The 22351-nt window shown below is 36.8% G+C and overlaps 1 protein-coding gene across 2 annotated transcripts in view; it reads left to right on the forward strand.

Annotated features, from left to right (window-relative positions):
- LOC127660198 (A disintegrin and metalloproteinase with thrombospondin motifs 2-like) overlaps nt 1-22351 on the forward strand; it is a 257731-nt gene that overhangs the window by 152872 nt on the left and 82508 nt on the right. For both annotated transcript variants that reach the window (XM_052150320.1, XM_052150321.1), the window contains exon 4: nt 11829-12028. In XM_052150320.1, the coding sequence (XP_052006280.1) occupies nt 11829-12028 (200 nt within the window). The remainder of the gene's footprint in view (nt 1-11828; nt 12029-22351) is intronic.

A 22351-nucleotide genomic window follows, 5' to 3' on the forward strand; every position in this document is an offset into this window, starting at 1 on the left:
AATTAAGAACTTAAACCAAAAGACACTAACACACACATATGACCACCATCCGCAGTCTGCCTTTACCCCTCTCTGAAGCTTGATTAGCCTGAGAAAGGGCTGAGTGTGTAGAATCACGACCCAGCCCTGCCCTCCGCCCTGTCAAATACCTCCCTCGTTCTCTCATGACGTACACCCCACCCCCTTTCCCTGGGGGAGGGCGTGCCTTACGCCCCATCTGCCGGCAGGTCATCCCCTCCTAACGGACAACAGCCGTGCCTCCCTGGGCGGATCAGGGCCAATCCTCCGGCCCCTGGCGGACGGAACGCAGGGTTCGGGGCCGGGTGTGTAGAATCACGACCTGTCACAGTTCTCTTCCAGGAAAACGGATACAAATATAGATGCATCTTGCTGTCAGGGTTGTATCCTAATTTTTGTACAAAAAAATGCTCTTTAGAATAAAAAAATCACTTCTTCAGCACCAACTGCCTCTGATGAGCAATAGCAAGTAATAAATCAAAGTTTGTGGCTGTGATATAAAGTAAACTTTTAAAAAAGGACAAGCCCTTCAATATGTTCCAATTCTATAGCAAATTCTGTTTTTCTTTGGAAGTAGGCATTAGGCTTTTGAACTCTGCATTCCTCATCACCATAATATGATGACTGGTGCTGTTTCTCTAGTTGTTTACTGACATTGATCACTCTCTTTAATGGCACTTATTGGTCTAATGCAGAAAGATTTTGAGAAGTGTTTTAATGCCTTTTGAGGTAAGGGTCAGAGACAGACTTTAGCAAAAAAAAAAAAAAAATAGATTAAAATTCACACTTTAGACATTGCTACAGGAAAACCATGTAAAAATAAAGTTATGCAGAGTAAAGGGATTTCTAGAATAACGTTTTTCCCTGTGGCTTAGAAAAGGTTAATCTGAGCTGAAGGTTTTCTTGAAATTTGGATTGTATAACCTTAAATGAGTTAATCCAGTCTCTAAATGTTTTTCAAAGTAATTTAGAATCTCTTTGAAGTGAAGATATTTAAGCTTCTCATTGCAATTAATTGGATCACCTTTAGTAGACATTGACAAAGTGTTTTCTGTTTGGAGCCAGAGAGAAACAATAATGCAATATACAAAATAAATTGAAAAAAGTCCAGATGGATCCCCTTTGGTGTTATGCTAGATCTAGTTAGACACACAAGTCCTTTCTCAAACCGTATGCCAGGAGGCGGGGCCATGGGTGCTATGATGCATGTTGTGGGATGTGTAAATACAAATGAGCAATGTTTCGTGATGTCACACGAAACAGACAGATTTAAAAATGAGACGTTTCAGCAGGTTGGCAACTGTAAATTCACATTTTAGACTGTGTTTCGTCTTAAATCCATGATCGCCGATGGACTGATCATGCCTAGATTTAGGGCCAATCTTTTTTGTAGCATGCAGGGAATCACACATACGCTGCTACTCTAATGAATGAGTGCTTGCTCAGCCCTTGAAGCATACAGTGTGGTCTCTTGAGGATGAGTTAGTGCCAATTCTAAGTATTCACAAATTTAAACTTGCAGACATGATGTAATTTAGAAGAATATGCCAGTATGTTTTAAAACATGTGTAAGAATTACATGTGTATGAATATTAAGCTTCCCATTTTATAGATTATTTACGTAGTTATACTTACTCACTGCACAGTGAGCACAGAGAGGATAAAGAGACTGCAAATTGGCATAAAAATGAATTAACCAACAAATAAACATGGGAATACAAATCTGAGTATACATGATGTAACGTGAGTCGTGACAATCAGATGGTATGTGGAGTGATAGAGACTGTTTGAGCGATCGATCATGAGTGCTATTAGCTTCACCCCCTTCAACATGAGCGCTCTCGGTGTCAATCAAACAAGCGTGCTCTCCAGATGCTCTCAATGTCTCATCAGTCACTCATCTCAGCACTATTCCCAATTTAATTGAGGATCCCAATTTAAATCAGGCTGATGTTGGTCACAATGCTACTAATAACAGATATAACTGTTCAACCCTTAATAACATATTTGCTTAATAATTAGTGATTTGTATTGCAACAAATTGCCAAAGGTGGTAAACAAATCAAAAATACTAATGATTCCTCACAGGAGCAGTTTTGGAGTTTGTAATAGACAACTTTCTTATTTTTGAACGTATCTCTGCTCTGTGTGATGCCCTAATGGATGCCAGTACATCACAATGACCTTTGATATTAACAACAGAGCTATTCATAACTGTTTTTAATACAAATAAATGTTAGCAATTCAAAATTAATGTAATTTTACTGTGTGGGGCATAAACATAAACAGTTTTTATAGTACAGTTACCTCTTATATGTCTAAATATCAAGGAAAATTGTATTCTCCATTTCATAACCCCTTTAAAATGTACAATCACTGAGCTTTTTATTAGGGACAGTATGGTCCTGATAAAGTTCCAGATGTGGTCTTCTGCGGTTGTAGCCCATCTGCCTCAAGCCTCAACATGTTGTGCATTCTTAGATGCTATTCTGCTCACTACAATTGTACAGAGTCATTATCTGAGTTACCGTAGCCTTTCTGTCAGCTCAAACCAGTCTGGCCATTCTCCGTTGATCCCTCTCATCAACAAGGCATTTCCGTCTGCAGAATCTTCACTCACTGGTTGTTGTTTTTTTTTCCTGCACCATTCTCTATATATTCTAGAGACTGTTGTGTGTGAAAATCCCAGGATATCAGCAGTTACAGAAATACTCAACCAGATGTTTAACATCAATATTCATGCCATGGTCTAAATCACTGAGATCAAATTTTTTCCCCATTCTGATGTGAAAGTTAACTGAAGCTCCTGACCCGTATCTGCATGGTTTCATGCATTGCTCTGCTTCCACACGATTGGCTAAACAGATAATAACATGAATGAGTAGGTGTACAGGTGTTTCTAGTAAAGTGTTCAGTTAGTGTAAATGTAAAGGACTGTAAACTGCTTGGTTGCAAAATAATGTTACAGCAAATGCTTAACAAAATTTAATTTAGAGGGCAGCCATGGCTACAGCTAGAGAAGACGCTTCACAAGATTTCTGTTAGACAGAAGATTTATGTATTCTATATTCCCTATCTAAAAGCAACATGATCACACGAGAGGTCGGCATGTTGTTTCTGATAGTTTCGATACACTAGGATAAGCGACATTATGCTGACTCACGCACCGGCGTCATGTCCTCACAGTCATGTCTGCAACGGCTCCAGCTCAATTGTTTCCCCTGTGGCGCACTAAGAAGCATGGCACATCTGGATGAGCGTCACGTCAGCAGGGAACACCGTGGATTGAATCCCATTGTGATCAGGAAGTAAATCACAATCGCATAATTGGTTATGAACTTTGCATTATCAAATCTAGCATAACATTTTTCATACATTAATGGTTAAGATTAGGTATAGGTTTGGGTTGTAGACTTTATAAAACAGTCATTCCTCATATGTGCCTATACAGCAGAAAATAACTTGCTTTGCGGACATAACACCCAGAAAATGGTGCTCACACGTGACTGTACGCCCAAGAACACTTACCGCTTTGGCCACATGGGACCATGTTTCGAATTTCGGTAAGTATATGCAGATTTTAAATAAAGAAAAGTCGACCTACTCTTTCCGATCTCACTGTGAGATCAATTTGTGTATGTCGGATGCTACTTCTGATGCTGGTCCTCATAATGGTATGCTGGTGTCCCTACCAGGCTATTCAACTAACTTAAATTAATGTTTCACCCAAAAAAATGGAAATTATGTCATCATGAGCTCACCCTTGTGTCGTTCTAATCCTCTATGCCAATGCAGCACTAACCACTTTGAACCAGGAAATGAATGCTGGTTGAAGTCTTTTCAGCAAGGTTAAATGCACCCAAACGTCTATTCCTGCAACTTCCTCTCATGGCTGAGGAGAAAGTGGGACTGGTCTTATTGCCATGACAACACATTTGTTGTTTTGTCTGCTGCTTTTATTTTTCTGTCATTCTGGGGTTTGATCCAATGACCTCCTTGGCCCACATTCATGGACAGACTGTTTTATTAGGCAGATGCCATGTGGAGTCCTTAATATTTTTAAATAGAAATATTAGTAGTTGTAGTTTCATCCTATGATTACAAGATGTATAAAATACCATCTCTTACACTCACTCAGTATTTATGCACTGCTATGATATTGCAATACCTGCAGTTTTTTTTTGGTTTGTTTTTTATAGTATAGTGTACCAAAACAAGCCACCACAAAAAGTCCTGCCCATATTAAACAAAAATAAAAAATGAGGCCTTTTTAATGTCTCAATTGCTTCTTCCAGACAGCAATAAGAAAAATGGAGATGAAATTGATCATTTTGCTTAATTCTCCAGCTTTTCAGATATTTCTTCTGAGAAAAAGAACCCAGTAATATCACATGTATCCCTTTTAGATTTTCAGTAGAGATCTCAACAGTGCATGAGACTGTGCTCATATTTCCCATGATACAAAGTCTGCAATCAAAAGATTTCAATATGAACGCATACATTTCTTATCAAGTTATTCCAAGGCCAAATTATCTGAAATATGCTTATCACATTCATTTTATAACTGTATAATGTCAACAATTGTGTCATTTGTGTAAATTTGTATTTTACTTAAAGGATTTTAGGAGAAAGATCTAAGTTGATTCTTTTAAGAAATAAAACGGATGACTCCGTTAAGAAGAGCTGGGTATCGATGTCACAATTTTATTAGATTTCGATTCACAAGCTCTGTTTGATTCCATTTGATTGGGAACTTGATAAGATTTAATTTTATTCTGATTAATTTGGGGATATTTCAGTTTTAATTGTATAATTTAATGTTTTCTCAGCTAATGCTGTTAATTACACATGGAACCTTCTGTACCAATTTGGTACATTATGAACAGGACCTAAACTATGTAGTCAAATTGTTATTTATTTAACATATATATACAAACACAAATGAATCTGAAGTAAACGTAAAATATTGTTTTTTGGAATTTAAAAAAATCAATATCTGGATTGTTCAAATGAAGATTGCGATTAATCTGAAAAATCTTTTTTTTTTTTTTTTTACTCAGCCATACTGTGTCTCATGTCTCCAATGAGTGTGTACAGTAATGGTAACAGATTGTAATACTGCTTTGATATATACCATGGTTCTTACTGATTAAAATGTGTATGTACCGTGATATTTAATTATCATTGTACTTCAAGGTGTTTCAATTAGTGCATTGTACTACCAAAAAAAATTCTAAAAAGTTTGGTATTACCATGGTTCATGTACAAAAACTCAATAATATCATGGTACTTTTTGGTATTTTATATAGCCACATGTCCATGGTAATGCAGCTAATCACAGTACTACCTTTAGTACCTTTTTGAGTCCAGTTCAATATGTGTGGAAACAACAAACCCCAAACTCAATCTCCCAGCATTCAACAAAGATCCATTCTATACAGAGCATCCCTCCTTCTATCTAGCCACTGATAGACAGAGAGAAAGGGTGTTGGAAATTAATTTAAAGCTGACCTGTGAGAGAGCCATGCATCTGGTGTAGAGAAGGGCCCCTCCCACCCCTGCTTGAGCGGGTGGATTCTTCTGTTTATCTATAAGATCTGGCAGTGACAAAATGCTTAAAATCATCTTCCTTTCTTGTATTTCATAAGAGGTGCTCTTATGGCACACTTATGAAATCTATCCCTTGTGTAGACATCTCGAGTTAAATGTGTGAATTGCTGGATGTCTTGATATAGCCGAGTGGAGCATTTCTCCCATGGTGCTGTGCTGTAGCTTGTACATGTCTGACTTTGAGGCCAGTCAAAACAATTGCTATAGGGAAAACGAAACACCATATTTTCTATAAATCAAAGCCGACTGTTTAGCAAAACCTTGGTCAATTACTCAGATTCCATTGTACCCATTTTATTTTGAACCAAACTTTCGGAATAAAATTTGTTCAACAAAAAATAAAATCTTGTAATAATTACTTAAATTTAGGAATTTTGAAGGATGTCCTGTTCGCTGACTAACTTTAAAGGCCGAAACATACTTCATGCAGACGCGAGAGCTTGGCCAACGCATGGCCAACACGTGGTCCCGTTGTACATACATTATGTGCACTCTTGCATTGCTCTGGCTGTTACAAACCTCAGACCACAAGAGCGCATAAGTTTTTTTTAAGCATGACCATGAAACCGGTGGAGCATCCGAAATCAGGAAAAAATTCTGCATTTGGAGGTTGTATACGGAGGCAGTGTAAAAAATAGGTGCTTTCCAATCTGTTCGTTGACCGGTTCCTTAAGAGTTCCATTCACTCAAAACAGCTGTCAGTTAAGCCTGTATCTGATTAGGCAGCAAGTCAGCTGACTACATTTTCAGATGAAGACTAGATGTGGTAGATGAGTCGATAGTTGAAGAGTGGGGAGAGACACGGAGGGACTGGGGACAAAAAGTTGTATATATTAAAAAAAAAGATTCAACTCAGATTGCTGCCTAGCACCCCTTGTGGCAATTCTGAGAATGCATCACTAACACACTTCACAATGCAACAACGCATATAATCGAGCTCACATAGCAAGGTGCGTCTGCGTTCACGTACTCGCATAGAGTATGTTTGGGACTTAAAACTTCAAAACGTACCTAAAACCATCAAAAACAAATTGACAGTGCAGCTCGTGTGTCATATTCCAAGTCTTCTGAAAGTATAAAATATGTTTTGGGTAGAAACAACCCGAAATGTAAGTAGTGTCTCAGTCAAAACCTTGATGTCTATTATGCGTTAATGAGCGCTATGAAAGGATCTTGTTCAAAGTGCCACAAGTGTTCATGCGAGAACATGATTTGTTTAATGCTAAAAACAACAAAAGTAGTACATAAGCAAACATTACTGAATGCACCTTAATACAGCACTGAAAATTGGAATAACTTTGCAAAATCATTGATTTTGATCTTGGGAAACCCCTTTAGACATCACAACTGAGAATTGAGAGTTTTCACTGGTAAACGTGACTTAGTTTGATCAATCATATGCACATAATGCCACTCAAAATTACAATGTTTTGGACTCCACTTGAAGGGGACATTTATCACACTTCTATTAATAGTAACATTAGTACTCTCAGTTTACTTACTACTGTACATAGTAAACATTAGTGCATTGTTGGCATTAATATAGAGCTTAATCAAAAGGCATACTTTATTACTGTTGGAGATGATTTAGTTACTGATATCATTACCAGGTCTCTATGGCCTAGTCCTAAAGGCTTAATTTGATCTTGGCTTTTACAACACACCATTAAAGAATAAAAAAACTGAAAGAGAGAGCATTAGTCGAGCACTGGCTTTTAGAAAATGTGTGTGGATCAGATTTCCCTAAGGTTGCGATACCCTTCCTCGAGAACACAGAAAGGCTGGCTTGTACATCTGCTGCATGTACACACTTTTTCACACTCTAATTAAAAACCATGTCTGACATCACCAGTGTACTGCCAATGCACAAGCTGTTTGCACACAGGTTCCTTAGTTACATTTTATGCATGTCGCAGATCATATTATTTAAAGAATATTATTTTAATTTAGTTGCGTATGGGAGGATATTCTAGATGTACTTCAAGTGATTTACAGAGCTCTCATCTACACACACACACAGTGAAATTTACTGCTGACATATTTTGTTTTAGATAGCGTTTCCCCTAGGATGTTTTTTCAGCAGCAGTGCTGTTATGCACACCTTCACGAACTGTTTTTACGTATGCCAGTGAGGGAATAGCTTAAAACGACCTTAGAAACAATATATATAGGAGTCATTCTTGTTTTCCTTGTTGTGTGTGTTAAATTCAACACCGTCGTCGTGAGAGTCATGGTGAAAATGACTTTCACTACAGCCAGTGATGTCGCTGGACATCGTTTCCATCTAATACACAACAATTACTTGCTTCTGTCACACACATCAGCTTCCAATCATGTTTACACACTCTACTGATTGGTTAAGTTTAGATAGGTGGTTTTGGTAAAGGCATAATATTAATAAGCATGTCCGTAACGTCTCGTGCATGGAACTCTCACTTAATTTGGCATTAGACATCCGAAAACAGTTTATCCGAACAACATCATGCCAGACCATACGAAATAGCCAACTCATAAATTATGTACGAATTTTCATGAGATCGGGTTGGTTAAATTATTGGGAGCTTTTGATACTTGAAGGGTTCTTGAAGACCAGATAGCTGTAGTACTAACTGTTCAATTATGAAATGCCTCAATGCTGAAAATTACACTTTTTATTAACATAAAAACATTTAGATAATATTCTAAGATGATTCTAGTGATTCTAAGATTTCAGTCTTAAGGGGCTCAGACCCTAATGACACTGTAAATTGTGCTAGTTTTATGTATTCCACTCAGTTGCATAGATGGTGTTTTGTTTTTTAAACTGTTTTTTTAGACCATTTTTTTTTTACATAATTTAATCTAGCCAGTTAACGTTCATTTAGAATTTTGTATTTTATATAATAAACATTTTATAAAGTTTTAAAAATAACTTAAGTCGCTTGAAGAATAAACCATATAATATTGTGACTATCTTTTTTATTGGCAGTACGTTTCAGTTCACTGAGCAGATACACACAAAAACACCCACAGATTTGTTCACTGATTCGTTCCGTGACAATTTTTGTAAATCACACATTAACCAGTAGGTGGCAATACATTTACATATTTTATTTGTTTTTAGTGAGTCATTAAACCATTGATAAAGCACTGAGTCGTTCAGAACCGAAACAAGTCTAATAATACTTTGCTAAAATTAGCATTTACTGAATATAAATCAAGAGAATTCAGCAGGGTGCTTAAGGATCATAAGCATTTTACCCACAAATGACAACAAAGCATATCTATCATTTTGTGAATTGCTGTGCATGACTATACAAAAATCTTTGTATACATTACATCTTAATGTGGTTGTAATATCAATCACTTTTACTCATAATTCATCCAGCTACTTTCTATCCTTGTTGAACAAGATTATCGAAGTAAACGAAGGACATACCTCCTCCTCTCCTTCAGTTGGTCAACAATCCTTGCTTATTCAGTAAAGTGGCATATTTGTTCAGTGGATCAGCCTGTACTCGAATGCTATATGATCATGCTATAGTTGGTCTTAACAGGCATGAAAAGCCACCAAAGCAGTCTCATGCTTCAAACTATAGCTCATTGACTTCGAAAGGGAGAGACGTAAAAGGCACTTGCATAGGTCACACGTGCAGCCAGTGCCAGTGATCTAGAGGTCACTCACATTTGCCACATTCTTGTCCCTATTTGAGGTAAATAGTCAAGAAACTGAATAGTGAATGTTTGTGTTTGGGTATATGTGTGTATTTTGTGTAATTCTATGTGCTTGATTTTACGTGTCAGTGTTCAGGTATTGATGCACCAAACTCTCGTGTTATCTCATAGCTTGCGCAGTTTGTCGGATTGACCAAGGAGGTCAATAATACCTCAAGAGTCCGGTCTGTTAGCATTCCCATTTTCCTCAATGGCAGTTGCTCGTCTGGCACATAGACCCTGAAAATATGCTATTTGAAATCTGCCATTTTTACTCATGTGCACTCAGCTGAACTTTGATTGGCTGAGGGCACTTCAGGAAAACATGCAGTCCCAAGCCCTTCACTAGTGACTATCCTGAGCTGTGATATCAAAGACAGCACACAGATTAATGTACATCTACAAACAGAGACAATTACATCTGTGACCAGAAAACACTCATAGATACACACAAAAAAACACCCATCTTACAAAGACAATTGAATTTTCTCTAACATCGCTATATAGAATCACGACGGTTGTACATCCCCTTGATGGAAATCTTTAACCCAAGATGATATCAATCTTTTCAAATGTCCTACAGTCTGACCACCCTTCCCCTCTCTCCTTCTCACATTTCTTGCTTCTCTGCCTTTCCCTCATAGGCTCTCTTGACATTTGAAAAGGTAGCTTTTTGTCCTGATAAGGGCGAGAACTCCACAGCCTGAATGTGAATACTCTCCCATGAGACCAAAGCAGAGTTGGGTGTATTTGACAGACAAGGCGATGGGTCAAGTTTTGGAGGATCATGCAATGAAACTGAATCGTTGAGACAGGAAAAGACTGATGTAATAGATGGAGTGTGGTCATAACTAGTGGACGACTTAAGGATTTTTCAATGGTCGATGATACCAATATGTAGAGAGCAGGGTGGCATCTGATGTATATACGTATAATAATGATATAAACATAATAAAATCACTCACAGAACACATTATTCATGGCTCAATGTGAATTGGGCATTTCTACAATGGTGACAGTAACTGTAAACATGTTAAAGTATATATAAATTATACAGTATAATTCCAAGATGGCAGCCATTTTAGCCAGTGCAGCTTAAACATAAATTACTGAAAGTTTTTACTATAAATCTTCACTTTTACTTCCACATTCTTTTGTTTTTGGTGATTTGCATTCTTCACACCTATCACCACCTATCACAATTTATAGTAAAAAGGACTTAAATATTTATTTCTCTCACACAACTATCATATCACTTCTAAAGACATGGATGAATCACTGAAGTCATATGGATTACTTTTATGCTGACTTTATGTGCTTTTTAGACCTTCAAAGTTCTAGACACCATTCACTTGCATTGTATAGACTTACAGAGCTTAACAATTAGTCTAAAAACTTTTTTGTTCTCAACATAAGAAAGAAAGTCAGACATATGGGATGGCATGAGGGTGAGTAAAGGATTGAAATGAGAATTTTCATTTGTGGATGAACTATCCCATTAATGCAGCATGGCGGCTCTGGCTTCCCAGCATTCAGCTCATGTTCAGCCTGGAGCAGATTATACTTGGATATCAGCCTGGAGCAGATATTGCTGTCAAACAGATTAACTTTTAATTAAACAATGATTTTCAAAGAAAATTTCCAGTGTTTAAAAATGTGAAATACGTTTGAAAAACAGTGAGAAAAAAATAATTTTGGTAATCACTGTTTATGTCTTGTTTTCTAGTAGAAATGTCTAAACATCCTTTAATCAAGAAGTTAATTGTTATTGTTGTAGAAGCCCTCTGCTAATTTTGTGTGAAAATTTGCTGACACACACTGTGAAGATAAAGAACACCTGGTGGTGAGAGGAAGTTTACAACCCCACAAAACTCTTCATAATAAAAAACAGCAACAGCAATGATGGAAAAAAAAAATACACTCCAACACATTTCCTTTGGGTTTATTGGGAAATTCTGTGCTTTCCTTCTTGTCTCTGTAGCCATATAATAATGTGTTTCTGACTCTCAGTGTTAAAGCGATGAATATTGTTCTTACTCTTGGATTATCATCCAATAAGAAAGTGACTGGTGAGCTATTATTAGTCTGCACTGAGCATTTGTTTACCCATGAGCAGGTTGCCTAGGAAACGTTACATAATTGGAGCATAGAAGATGCCCCCAGCTGATTGGGTGATAGAAACAAAGTGATAGATCTTCCTCAGTGTATTCTCTTCCCCCATGATCCATCTATCCTTCTGAGGAGGAAATGACCTCATGACACCATACATAGTGGCTTGTGATCTGTTGTTTTGACAGTGTAGTCAATATCCGGTACATCAGTTGCCATAGTAATTACTTGAAGGGATAGTTCAAATTGTCATCATTTATTCACCCTTATGTAGGTTCAAACCTCTATAACTTTCTTCTGCTGGACCCAAATTAGAAGTTACGAATTACACGAATATATGAATATACTGAATTTTTATTGCTAAAGCTAAAATTAACACCCAATGCATTTCTTTGCAGGTGCCAATCTGGGCGGGCTGATGGACCTTGAGACCCTGTACCAGGGCGTCGAACGGAGCATTAACCGGAGCCGACGAATCCGCAGGCAGTCCCCCGAACGAGCCTACAACATCGAGGTTTTGCTGGGGGTGGATGACTCCGTGGTGCAGTTTCACGGGCAGCAACATGTGGAGAAGTACCTCCTCACTCTTATGAACATCGTAAGTGTGCTTGAGCCACCCACGCTGCTTGTTGTGTTTGTGTTACCCTTGAGAACAATCAAAGAAAGATAGAAACTACCCTGTCAACAGTGCTGCAGTTCTACAGGCATAAGACAGCATTATAATAAACAACTGAGATGAAACTGGCTGGTGGTGGAACATTAGAGTCAGGGTGTCGACACCACAAATACTAATGTTTATATTTATATGAAATGATGAAGTGTCTTGAAAGGGTTTTGGGTATTTATAAACAACACTGCAGACTATTGAGGAGCTGACTTTTGTATAGAATGAAAATATATGCATGGAAAATATGCATTTGTTAAAATTATGGTTCCCACTTTTTATTAGGTGTCTTTAATTACTATATACTGACTTTAAAATACATACAATGCAATGTATTTACATGTAACTACATGTTGTTCTACAAAATTCTCACAAGATTCACATTTGCTGCTACTGAGGTTGAGGAACGGGTTGGTTTAGGGGTAGGGTTACGAGTTTAGATTAGGGTTAGGGATTTGCGTAAGGTTATGTTTAGGATTAGGGTTTAGGTTAACAGTGTAACTAGATGTAATTAAATGCAGGTACTTTAAAAGGTAATATGTAATTTTGTCTTTGTTGCACATATTACAGTAACAGTCAAATATGCATAATTACAAGTGACTAACCCTAAACCAAACCCTTACCCTAATCCTAAACCTATAGTAAGTACATGTTGTTAATTAGTAATAATATTAATTACTTGTGTAATTACACTGTAACAAGGACACTGTAAAATAACGTGTAACCCTTTAAAAGTGTGTACTATGCAACAACATGTATTTACATAATAAGTGCATTGTATATGTATATTGTAATGCTTAAGTACATAGTAGTTAAAAACACCTGATATAAAGTGGGTTGAAATTAGATAGATCCTAAAAATATACATGCTATGCAAAGGTTTTAGGTGCTTGTGAAAAATGTTGCATAGTGAGGATGTCTTCAAAAATTATGCCATAAATAGTTTTCATTGATTACCTAATGTCATACAAAGTCCATTAAACATTAAAAAAAAGCTAAATATATATTTTGTGTGGCCACCTTTGCCTTTAAAATAGCACCAATTCTCCAATGTACACCTGGACACAGTTTTTCTTGGTTGTTGGCAGATAGGATGTTACAAGCATCTTGGAGGATTCACCTCAATTTCTTCTATATAATTAGGCTCTCTCAATTACTTCTGTTTCTTCATGTAATCCCAGACTGACTCAATGTTCAGTGGGTGGCCATGCCATCTGTTGCAGGAATCCCTGTTCTTCTATTCTATTTCATGTCTATTTCTATTTTATTTATATTATTATTTTATTTATTTAGTCATTTTAATTTAAATGCAGCAATGTTATTTTATATTATAATGTATTGATGAAGATGTTGAAAATAAACATATGGGAAACACATGAACGTACAACAAAAAGTGCCACACGGAGTTGAGTGATGATACAAACAAATCATTGAAGAGTTTTGAATTGATCCTTTTAAATAAACTGTTTGAAATGATTCATGGAAATGAATAAATTTACTCTTAAAGTGTTTTGCTACTAAAGTTGAAATCAGAGATGCTTAAAATAATGTGTCTTTAGGACACTTAATGGCCAAATAAACACAGCATAAAACCCATAGCGATATACAACATGTTGCTTAATTTGATCAAAACAATCCCGAATATATTGTGAGAAATCAATATAGTGCCCAGCCATAGCTGAAATTACACAATCTTGAAGATTTCATGGACTGTCAGTTCTCACTGGTGATTTGTTTGGCTGACTGAAGTCTTTATTCTGATTTCATTTTGTGTGATTATTGTATTGTTACTTTTTTTTCTATTTGGTTTTGTGATAATGGTGCAAGTGCATAGCTCACATAAAGCTGGTTATGGCAGATCAGTGGCTTTACGTCATCTGGTCCAGGGTGACAGTAAGCCGGGGGGAAATATACCTCAGGACAAAACAGCTCTCATCTGCTCCTTGCTACCCATCCTTTAATCTCCACAAATTAAACCTACGCAGAGAGATTGAGAAAGAGAGAGAAAAAAAGAGAGTGTGAGAGTGTGTTCTATCTAACAGATAGAAAACCACAAGCTGGGCAGATATTATCTATCATCCGTAATGGCCAATGACGTGAGGTAAAATCAGACACATATTAGATCAGTTCTGCAGTCATTTTTCTACATCATGGATCACTCCATCTTAGATAAAATGTGATGGGATAAAAAGGGCCAGAGAAAAATCAGTTATGACCTCACCATTTGTCTCTATATTGCATGTTTTCTCTGAACACTGAACAGTTTCTGCAGCTGTGCCACAGCCATTTACTTCCTTTCCTCTCATTCTCATCCTAAGGGGTGTTCCAAACACTGCATTCTGAATAAATGACGGGACAACAGATAAACAGAATTATATAAATAACATTGTGTTTCCTTTCTCTCCCACACACGGAGTTCTTGCTGCTTTCTTCTTGAAAGTTTTCTTTGCTCACTTTTGGATGGCATGTCTCCCTCGCTCTCCGGGAGTCAACGAGAGAAAAGAGAGAGACATAAAGGAGTGTGAGATTTCTGCCCCTTTTCCTCCAACTGTTTTCCCTGTCTTTCCCTCTTAGTTGCTTCACTTTTAGTGTTTGTGGCTGGGTGTGATGATGTGTTATGCGTAGCGCCTCAGATTGTTGTTATATTGCATTGGTGTTTGATTGAGTGTGTGTGTACATGTAATTATCACTACTCTCTGTTGCTGTGTTTGCTCAGAGTGAAAAGGCAGCTCATTCCTATCTTTAACAGTCTTTCATTCATATACTCATGGTCAGAGACTGGTCTTTTTGAATGGTCCAGCAGAGGTAGAGAGTGGGATCCGTCTGTCTGTTTGGCTGAGCAGGGATCAGTGTACAAGCATTATAGAGGACTAAATGTGGGCGGCACACTGCATCACAGCCCATTCAGAAAGGCCATCACCAAAATTGATATGAGCACTGTGAATAGGAGTCTGTTTAAGTCTCTGTTTAAGACTTTTGGGTCCGTTATTTTTCACCAGTGTTTTTCAAACTGAATTAAGTTGTAGGTGTTTGGGGGATCCACATACTGTAGATTCATTTTGAACAATTTTAATTATACTAGTATTTACAGTCCGCGACACCATTTTTATGACTTTCTAAAATGTAATTTTTCTTTACAAAAACTTTATATGAAATTAACATGGTTTTATTAACATTGAGCCTGATCTCATGAAAAAAGCGTGACTGCGGCAACATTTTTGTAAAATGATATTATGTGGCTCGTATCACGGCTGTTCCGAGATGAAATATCCACTATGTGGTGTTAAAAGAGTAACATTTTCATCCAAACAGATGAGGTTTTGAAGGGTAATGTTCTATAGAGTTAAACTTCAAACCTAAACCTAACCGATAGTGTCATAAAAAGCAAATGTGTTATGAAAAACTGATGAGGTTAACAAAGCCTACCTCCAAACCTTAAAATGTAAACCTAAAGCTAACCGATAGTGTGAGATGAAAAACCCAATTGTTAAAGCAAAAAACTAATTTTTTGTGCTTCTGACACACGTGTCAACTTGCATGCTCTTCAGGACTCATTTCCACGGTTGTTTAAATCACTGTGTAATTTGAAAAACATTTAATTTGGCACATGGCATCAGTGCTGTTTATAATATTGGGGCTGTCTAATGTTTGAGAGTTTGACTTCCTTCATAGTGCTTAACTAGAAATTTCTCACTAGAATTAAAATGGGTTGCATCTGTTTTGGTGTCTCCACTGCAATATCAAGGGAGCCCTGTTGATGTACGCTCACTCCAGAGATACAGTAGGATAAAGCAGAGTGCATCACTTTTGCGAGTGGTTGTCTGATGGTTCTTGCCACAAAAGCAGGCTTCAGTCACACGCGCAAATGTGCGTTTTAGATGAGAAGCGTAATTAGTGCATATGAAGCACAGAATGCGAGATGAATGAAATCATTAAAATTGCCTCACATTTTTGCCCGAAATTTCACTTGAGCAGTCATATAAATTTTTTCAGTGGAAGTAGAAACCTGGTAATGTTCTTTGCCATCTGAACAGTCCTGCAATCCATTTTTGAGATGTTGAGAAAATGCAAACATTCAAATGTATCATCTTACAAGTCATGCGCTAAAGTGTTTTGATGTCATAAGATAGTGATAGATGTGTTTATGAACTGATAATCTGCCCTTGTACTGGTGATATACATGGGAGGAAATAAAACTTGTTGTTTAAGTGCCTCTAGTGTTTGGCAGTTTTCCAAAGGGCATTTTTTTTAGCCCTTGAAAGGCACTGTGGAAAGTGAGAGCCACTCTAAGGGTTGTTCCAAACGATAGTAATAATTATTTTTTGTTCGTTTTTTTTTCACTAAGGGTCCTTCCGCAAGACTGTTAACAAAGGATACATTCATACAGTAATGCCATGCTCCCTTCAGAGTGCCCACATAAAGAGCTCTGTCCTTCGGAGTGAGTAGGGCATAGGTATGATCACTTTTGATTTTAACGTGCCCTTTATTTCACAAGGAAACTGTAGCGATTTGTTATAATGCTTGTTGATTTCATTAATGCCTTTGTAGGGAATAAATGCAGAGATGAATGATTCACTACTAATGGAAGTTGATTTGTCTAGTAGTATTGCAAAACATGTTAATTGTCCATTTTCTTGTTCAACAACCTCTTTGACCATATTGTCAAGTCTGCTGCATATCTTTTCATGTGAAAATATCAGAGGTCAGAATATACTAATTCTCAAATGTCATAATACACTAATATATTTATAAAATAAGCAATTATTCTATGCAATTATGCCATTGACCATGGTTGAGAAACACTGGTGCACACCATGTAATTTGTGTTACTTCATTGGAATGATGGTTTGTCTAGAGCAGCGTTTCCCAACCGGGGTCTGGCAAGATCAAGGTGCCATGAGAAAAATCCTTCAAACATTTTAAATATCCAAAAATGCATATAAAGCATCTTAAAATCCAAAATATTATACATTTCTCAGTAGTAAAAAGTAATACAATTAATAACAAAACTCCTGCTGCATCTCTCTCTCGCTCGCACGCAGCATTCCGCAACTCATTTGGCTCATTTGCCACTTGAAGGAAGCACTATACTTTCTCTGCAAGCGAGTGACATGAGAAACAATCGCTCATTTTTGTAATCAACGGAGCTGTCTAGAATGTAAGCATGTGACATCTGAGCGATCTTTTTGCCTCGTCACATCATCGTGCTCACTCATATTACAGCTGCCTTTATAACAAAGTCAGAAATGGCAAAACAAATTAAAATTCTGTTGGAGGCTGTTGGTCAGCTGTAGGGTGAAGAGAAATGCTCCAAGCTACTTCATCATCCTGTTAAACACATGATACAACTCTCTTCTCTAATAACTGATTTAGCAACAATGTCCCCTGTTTCAAGATTTCATCTGTACATTTTCTGTGCATTTTGTCAACTTTGGAATGGAGAGCATTGAATTATTAAAGGGTTAATTCCACTTTTAAAGGAATAGTTGATCCCAAATGAAAACTCTGTCATCACTTACCTTCATGTTTTTGCCAACCCATCTGGCATTTATATTCATGGACTGTTAGTCTGAGCCACTATTCACTTTCATTGTATAGGAAAAATATGAATGAAAGTGAATGGCGACTGGGACTATCATTCAGTCTAATATCTAATTAGAATACATTTCTATGGGCTTGGAACAACATATGGTTGAGTTCTCATGACAGAATGTTCATTTTTGGGGGAACAATCTTTTGAACTACTTGTAAAAGTACGGATCTGTTAAAGGTATTTGCCAAAAACAACACTTAAAATGTAATTCAGCACATGATTTTATGTCTTGCTGGAAAGAAAATTAGGTTTTGTCCTGAGGTATAAAAAAATAGGATGATCTTAATGCAGGTTTTACAAAAACAAAAAAAAAAAATCATTCCATCTGATTAATGCCAGAAATGAGAATTCAGGTAAAAAGTAGTCCCCTGGGAAATTCAGATAAGATTGTTGTTAAAATGTGGATTTTTTTTAGTATAATTATTATTTTTTTGAATAATTGTAGATTATCAAAGGGTGCCGTGACTGAAATAAGGTTGGGAAACACTGGTCTAGAGTGTTGTGAATCTAGTTTTGCGACTCTCCCTGAAGTAATTCAATACGTTAATCTCTGTGTGGGAGTTGATGTATTCGTGAATGGGATTTTTGTTTGTTGTTGAGAACTATTGTAGTCCAATGACCTGCTCTGCATCCAATTTATAGACCTGGGTAAAGCATTTCTTCAAAAATGCAGTAAAATAGATTTGCTTTAATAATGAATAATCAATGTAGTCGGACAGGGAACAAAAGAGCTTGAGATCTCTTGGCTGATGCCTACTGCTCTAATCCACCAATCAGCTGTCCTTCACCTTACCCCTTCAAGACTTGGAGTCAAAGATAATACACCTGTATTCAATGCAGAATAGTTGAAGACGTCATGTTAAGTGTTTTTGTTGTTTGATACCTAATGGACATGTGCACATTGCAGTTAAATATGTTGTCACTCCTCTTTTGACTGCTCAGTTGTTTTGTACACAGAGCACAGTTATTTACAGCAGTGTCAGCTGCAATATACAACTGAATTCACTCCCAGAAAATTCAGCCTTGTTACCCCACTCATAATTGATGGTTTGGTCATTTTGTTTCTTGGGAACAATTTAGTTTTTAGAGGTGGAAACGTCTCTGTACAACCGCAACACACAGGAGACAATATGTGCGCACACCAAGATCGCCACACATCTCTGTCCCGGGTGTCGCTGTATCCACTCCCCTCCGTTTTTGTATCCATGCGCCTTTGCTTTCCACCCGCCCCCACCCCATCTGACGATACGAAAATGCTGCCCGAAAATTTCTGTGCCACCACAGACTGACCGCTGACCCCTGCCTGGCCACCCCTGTGAAAAACTTCTGGCTCCACCCCTGATATAAACCCAACAACACATTCCACGACACAGTGCCCACCGCCCCTACTGCATGAACTAATATCCCATATTTTGCATGAGTGACTAGCTCAGCCAACCTGTGTAATGGAGCTGAGACCTTTGCGTGTTGCATTAATTGTGTGAACTGAAAGTCGACAATATTAATTGCTTCCCTCTAAATTAGTTGCTCCTCATGAGTAAACAAGACGTGCAGGCGGACCATTGTGTAATCAGCTCTTCATAGACACGTTGTTCTGGCCCCTAAAATGTCAGACAGGTAATAATGGTCCAAAATGTCAAGTGAAAATGGCAGAGATTCAGTAATGAGTCTGAGTAAATACTGTCCAGTAGTGTGTTCCCTCATATCACTGAACATTGCTGTACATTGCTGAGGAATGAGAGAGAGATTAATAGGACCACAAGGCAAGAGCTTCATGGGATTTCTGCACTCTTTCAATTTCCTCTCCTGGTTGAAACAGACCAATGATTCAGCATACTAAGTATTTGTGATTAAAGGTAAAATAAGAGTTGGATGGATAAGGAATGTTAAAATTAAGATTGGATTTGAAAGGAATCATTTTAAGGCAATTAAAATATGACTATATCTTGTGAATTAGTTAAAAAGAAAGTGGAAATGCAAGCTCATCATAATATACAAAAATAAAATAAATTATAAAAAAAAAAAACCTCACAATTATCATTATAATTTTAAATAAAAAAAATTGGTACTAGGTTAAAATTATTAATAATACAAATAAATAAAAAATCTTAATATTTGAAGAATGGAGCTGTTCTGGTCAAAGTCCAAAAACCCAATAGACAATTAGAACTTGTGAGTTGTGGGTTCCCTCAGGAATTACCTATGTGTTTTTCTAATGGCAGTTATAGAATTGTAAGTGTGGTTGAAATTACTTAACTTTATTGTTTTGTTCTAAAACATAAATTACACACAGACATTCCTCAAACATAAACTTTTAATCCACTGTGTTTAAAAAAAAAAAAAGATAATTTTTCTATCACTAATTAAGGACTACAACTACCATGAATATGGGAGCTATGTGCTTAATGAAATGGACAACTGTTGTAGTCCTTATTTAGCGACAAGTTAGCAACATGCCATTTTTTAAAAGACACTACAGCTTCAAAAGCCACGACTGAGGTATGACTGTGTAATTTACGTTCTAAAACAAAACGTGAAAGTCTGTTGAAGTAATTATCATCATTGAATGTATTTTACTCGTGAATCTAAAATTCCTATTTAAACCCCCCAAATTACATTCTTGAGGGAACCAATGGCAAATTAACCTTCCCGTTTTGCAATGTAATGTTTTTAGAACCATTTTATGATACATCCTGAATGAGAATAAATTCATGACGTTTTGACAATTAAGTCATAACTTTACGAGATTAAAGTCTAATAATAATATAAGAATACATTTGTGTCAATATGAGAATAAAGATGTAATGTAACAATAAAATAATAAACTTGTAATGTAAGTTGAAAGATCAAACTCATCATAATATGAGTGATTTGAGAATAAATGAACATAAAGAGATTATTTGCATTAAAAAGTAGAAATATTCAAATAAAAATCACAATAATATGAGAGAAGTAATAATGCTATGACTTCATTCTGGTAATTTTTACTTTATTCTCAAAATAATATGACTATTCTCGAAACGTTTTGACTTCTTGTAAAAGTCCTATTATGAGATTAGTTTAATGTGGAAATAAAACACTGTCATATAATTTACTCATGTCGCCTCAATTCCTCCTTCTATTTCCATTCATTTTACTCTTTAAATATGTAAATTGTTCACCTAGTTACTTTGGGTTGTTTGTTGTATCTGATATGGGAATGTTTTCATTTTTAATTTCATATTAGGGATCATTCTTTTACCCCAACAACATGTTGGGGAGACTGGGGGCAATTAATACTGAGGAAAATTACGATTACAAGTATTATAGCAATTTTATGAATCAGCCCCCTCTGCTATTTCCTTCACTCTCTCCTGCTTCCTCTAAAACAGTGAAGCCACAATGGTATCCCCTGCTACATTATTAATAGGATATTAATGATTTTCTGACTTGCTGACCTCTAGGTCTCCATTAGTTACCTGTAGGCTGATGAAACCCAGCACTCCTGAACAAGGCCAGCAAGCAGGGCAGTACTAATGAGACCTAACACTCTCACAGTCATTAAAACAGAGATGATTCAAATTAAAACAATAGTTCACATTATTTACTCACCCCCATGTTGTTACGAACTTGCTTTGTTTTTCCATGGAACACAAAAGGTGAATTGGGACAGGATCTTGCAAGAGCCAGAATGACAAAAACCAGCACTGTACAAGTATCTTAAAGGTAGTCCATACAACTTGTGCACTATACTCATCTGGAATGAGCCCACTGAAGATTATCAGAGAAAATGTGGTTTGTTCCTCAAACAAAGCTATGGTAGGTTTTCAGAGGACTTGGAATATAGCACAAAAATCATATCCCAATTGGGTTGTTTATTAGCCCAACTGCTGTTAAAATATGGGACAGAACTTTTGAATTTTTGGATAATCTAACAAAGCAAGTTGGGTTGTTCATTTTAACCAAGCAAAATGGGTTAATTATTCAACCTAAATGCTGGTTCGTTTTTACAGAATTGCTGGGTTAATTTTATGTCATAAGTGAGTTAATATGTTCAGGTTGTTTTATCTTTTACAAATGTTTTAAAATATACAACAGCATCAACAAATATAAAAAAATGTGGGTACGGAGCAACATAAGGTTGAGGAAATGATGACGGAATTAAACATTTTTGTGAACTATTCCTTTAATATTAGAATATGCATCCAACTTTGCTTTAATAACCATTCCATCAATGTGTGAATGTAAATACCTTTGTGGCAGAAACCAAAGTTCAATGTCAGTCGTTTTCTCACTTTGAAGTGAAGCCTGGAAACAAGGCATTATTCATCATGCACCATTTTTTCCTAATCCTAAATGAGTCCTGAGGTGTCGCACAGTGTGTGTTCTTATGAAAGTTGTTCCTCAGTTTAACGATCATTAACATTCACATAACTGGAGTCATGGTCACCTGGAAATCATCTATGCCTTTACCAGTCATATGTATTAAAAGTTACTAAGGCAACCAAGTCCGAGAGCTCTGCTCTATAGAATATCTGAAGAAATGTTGTGGAACAGTACGGAAAAGGCCTGAACACCAGTTTCAAAGAGAAGCTTTTGTCAGCTGTAGACACATACACTGATTTGAAACTGAGGGGAAGAAATTATGAATTTAGAAAAGTGGGGGCCTCTGTATCTCAGCAAGT

This window comes from Xyrauchen texanus, chromosome 19 (assembly GCF_025860055.1).
Source record: "Xyrauchen texanus isolate HMW12.3.18 chromosome 19, RBS_HiC_50CHRs, whole genome shotgun sequence".
NCBI classification, from domain to species: domain Eukaryota; kingdom Metazoa; phylum Chordata; class Actinopteri; order Cypriniformes; family Catostomidae; genus Xyrauchen; species Xyrauchen texanus.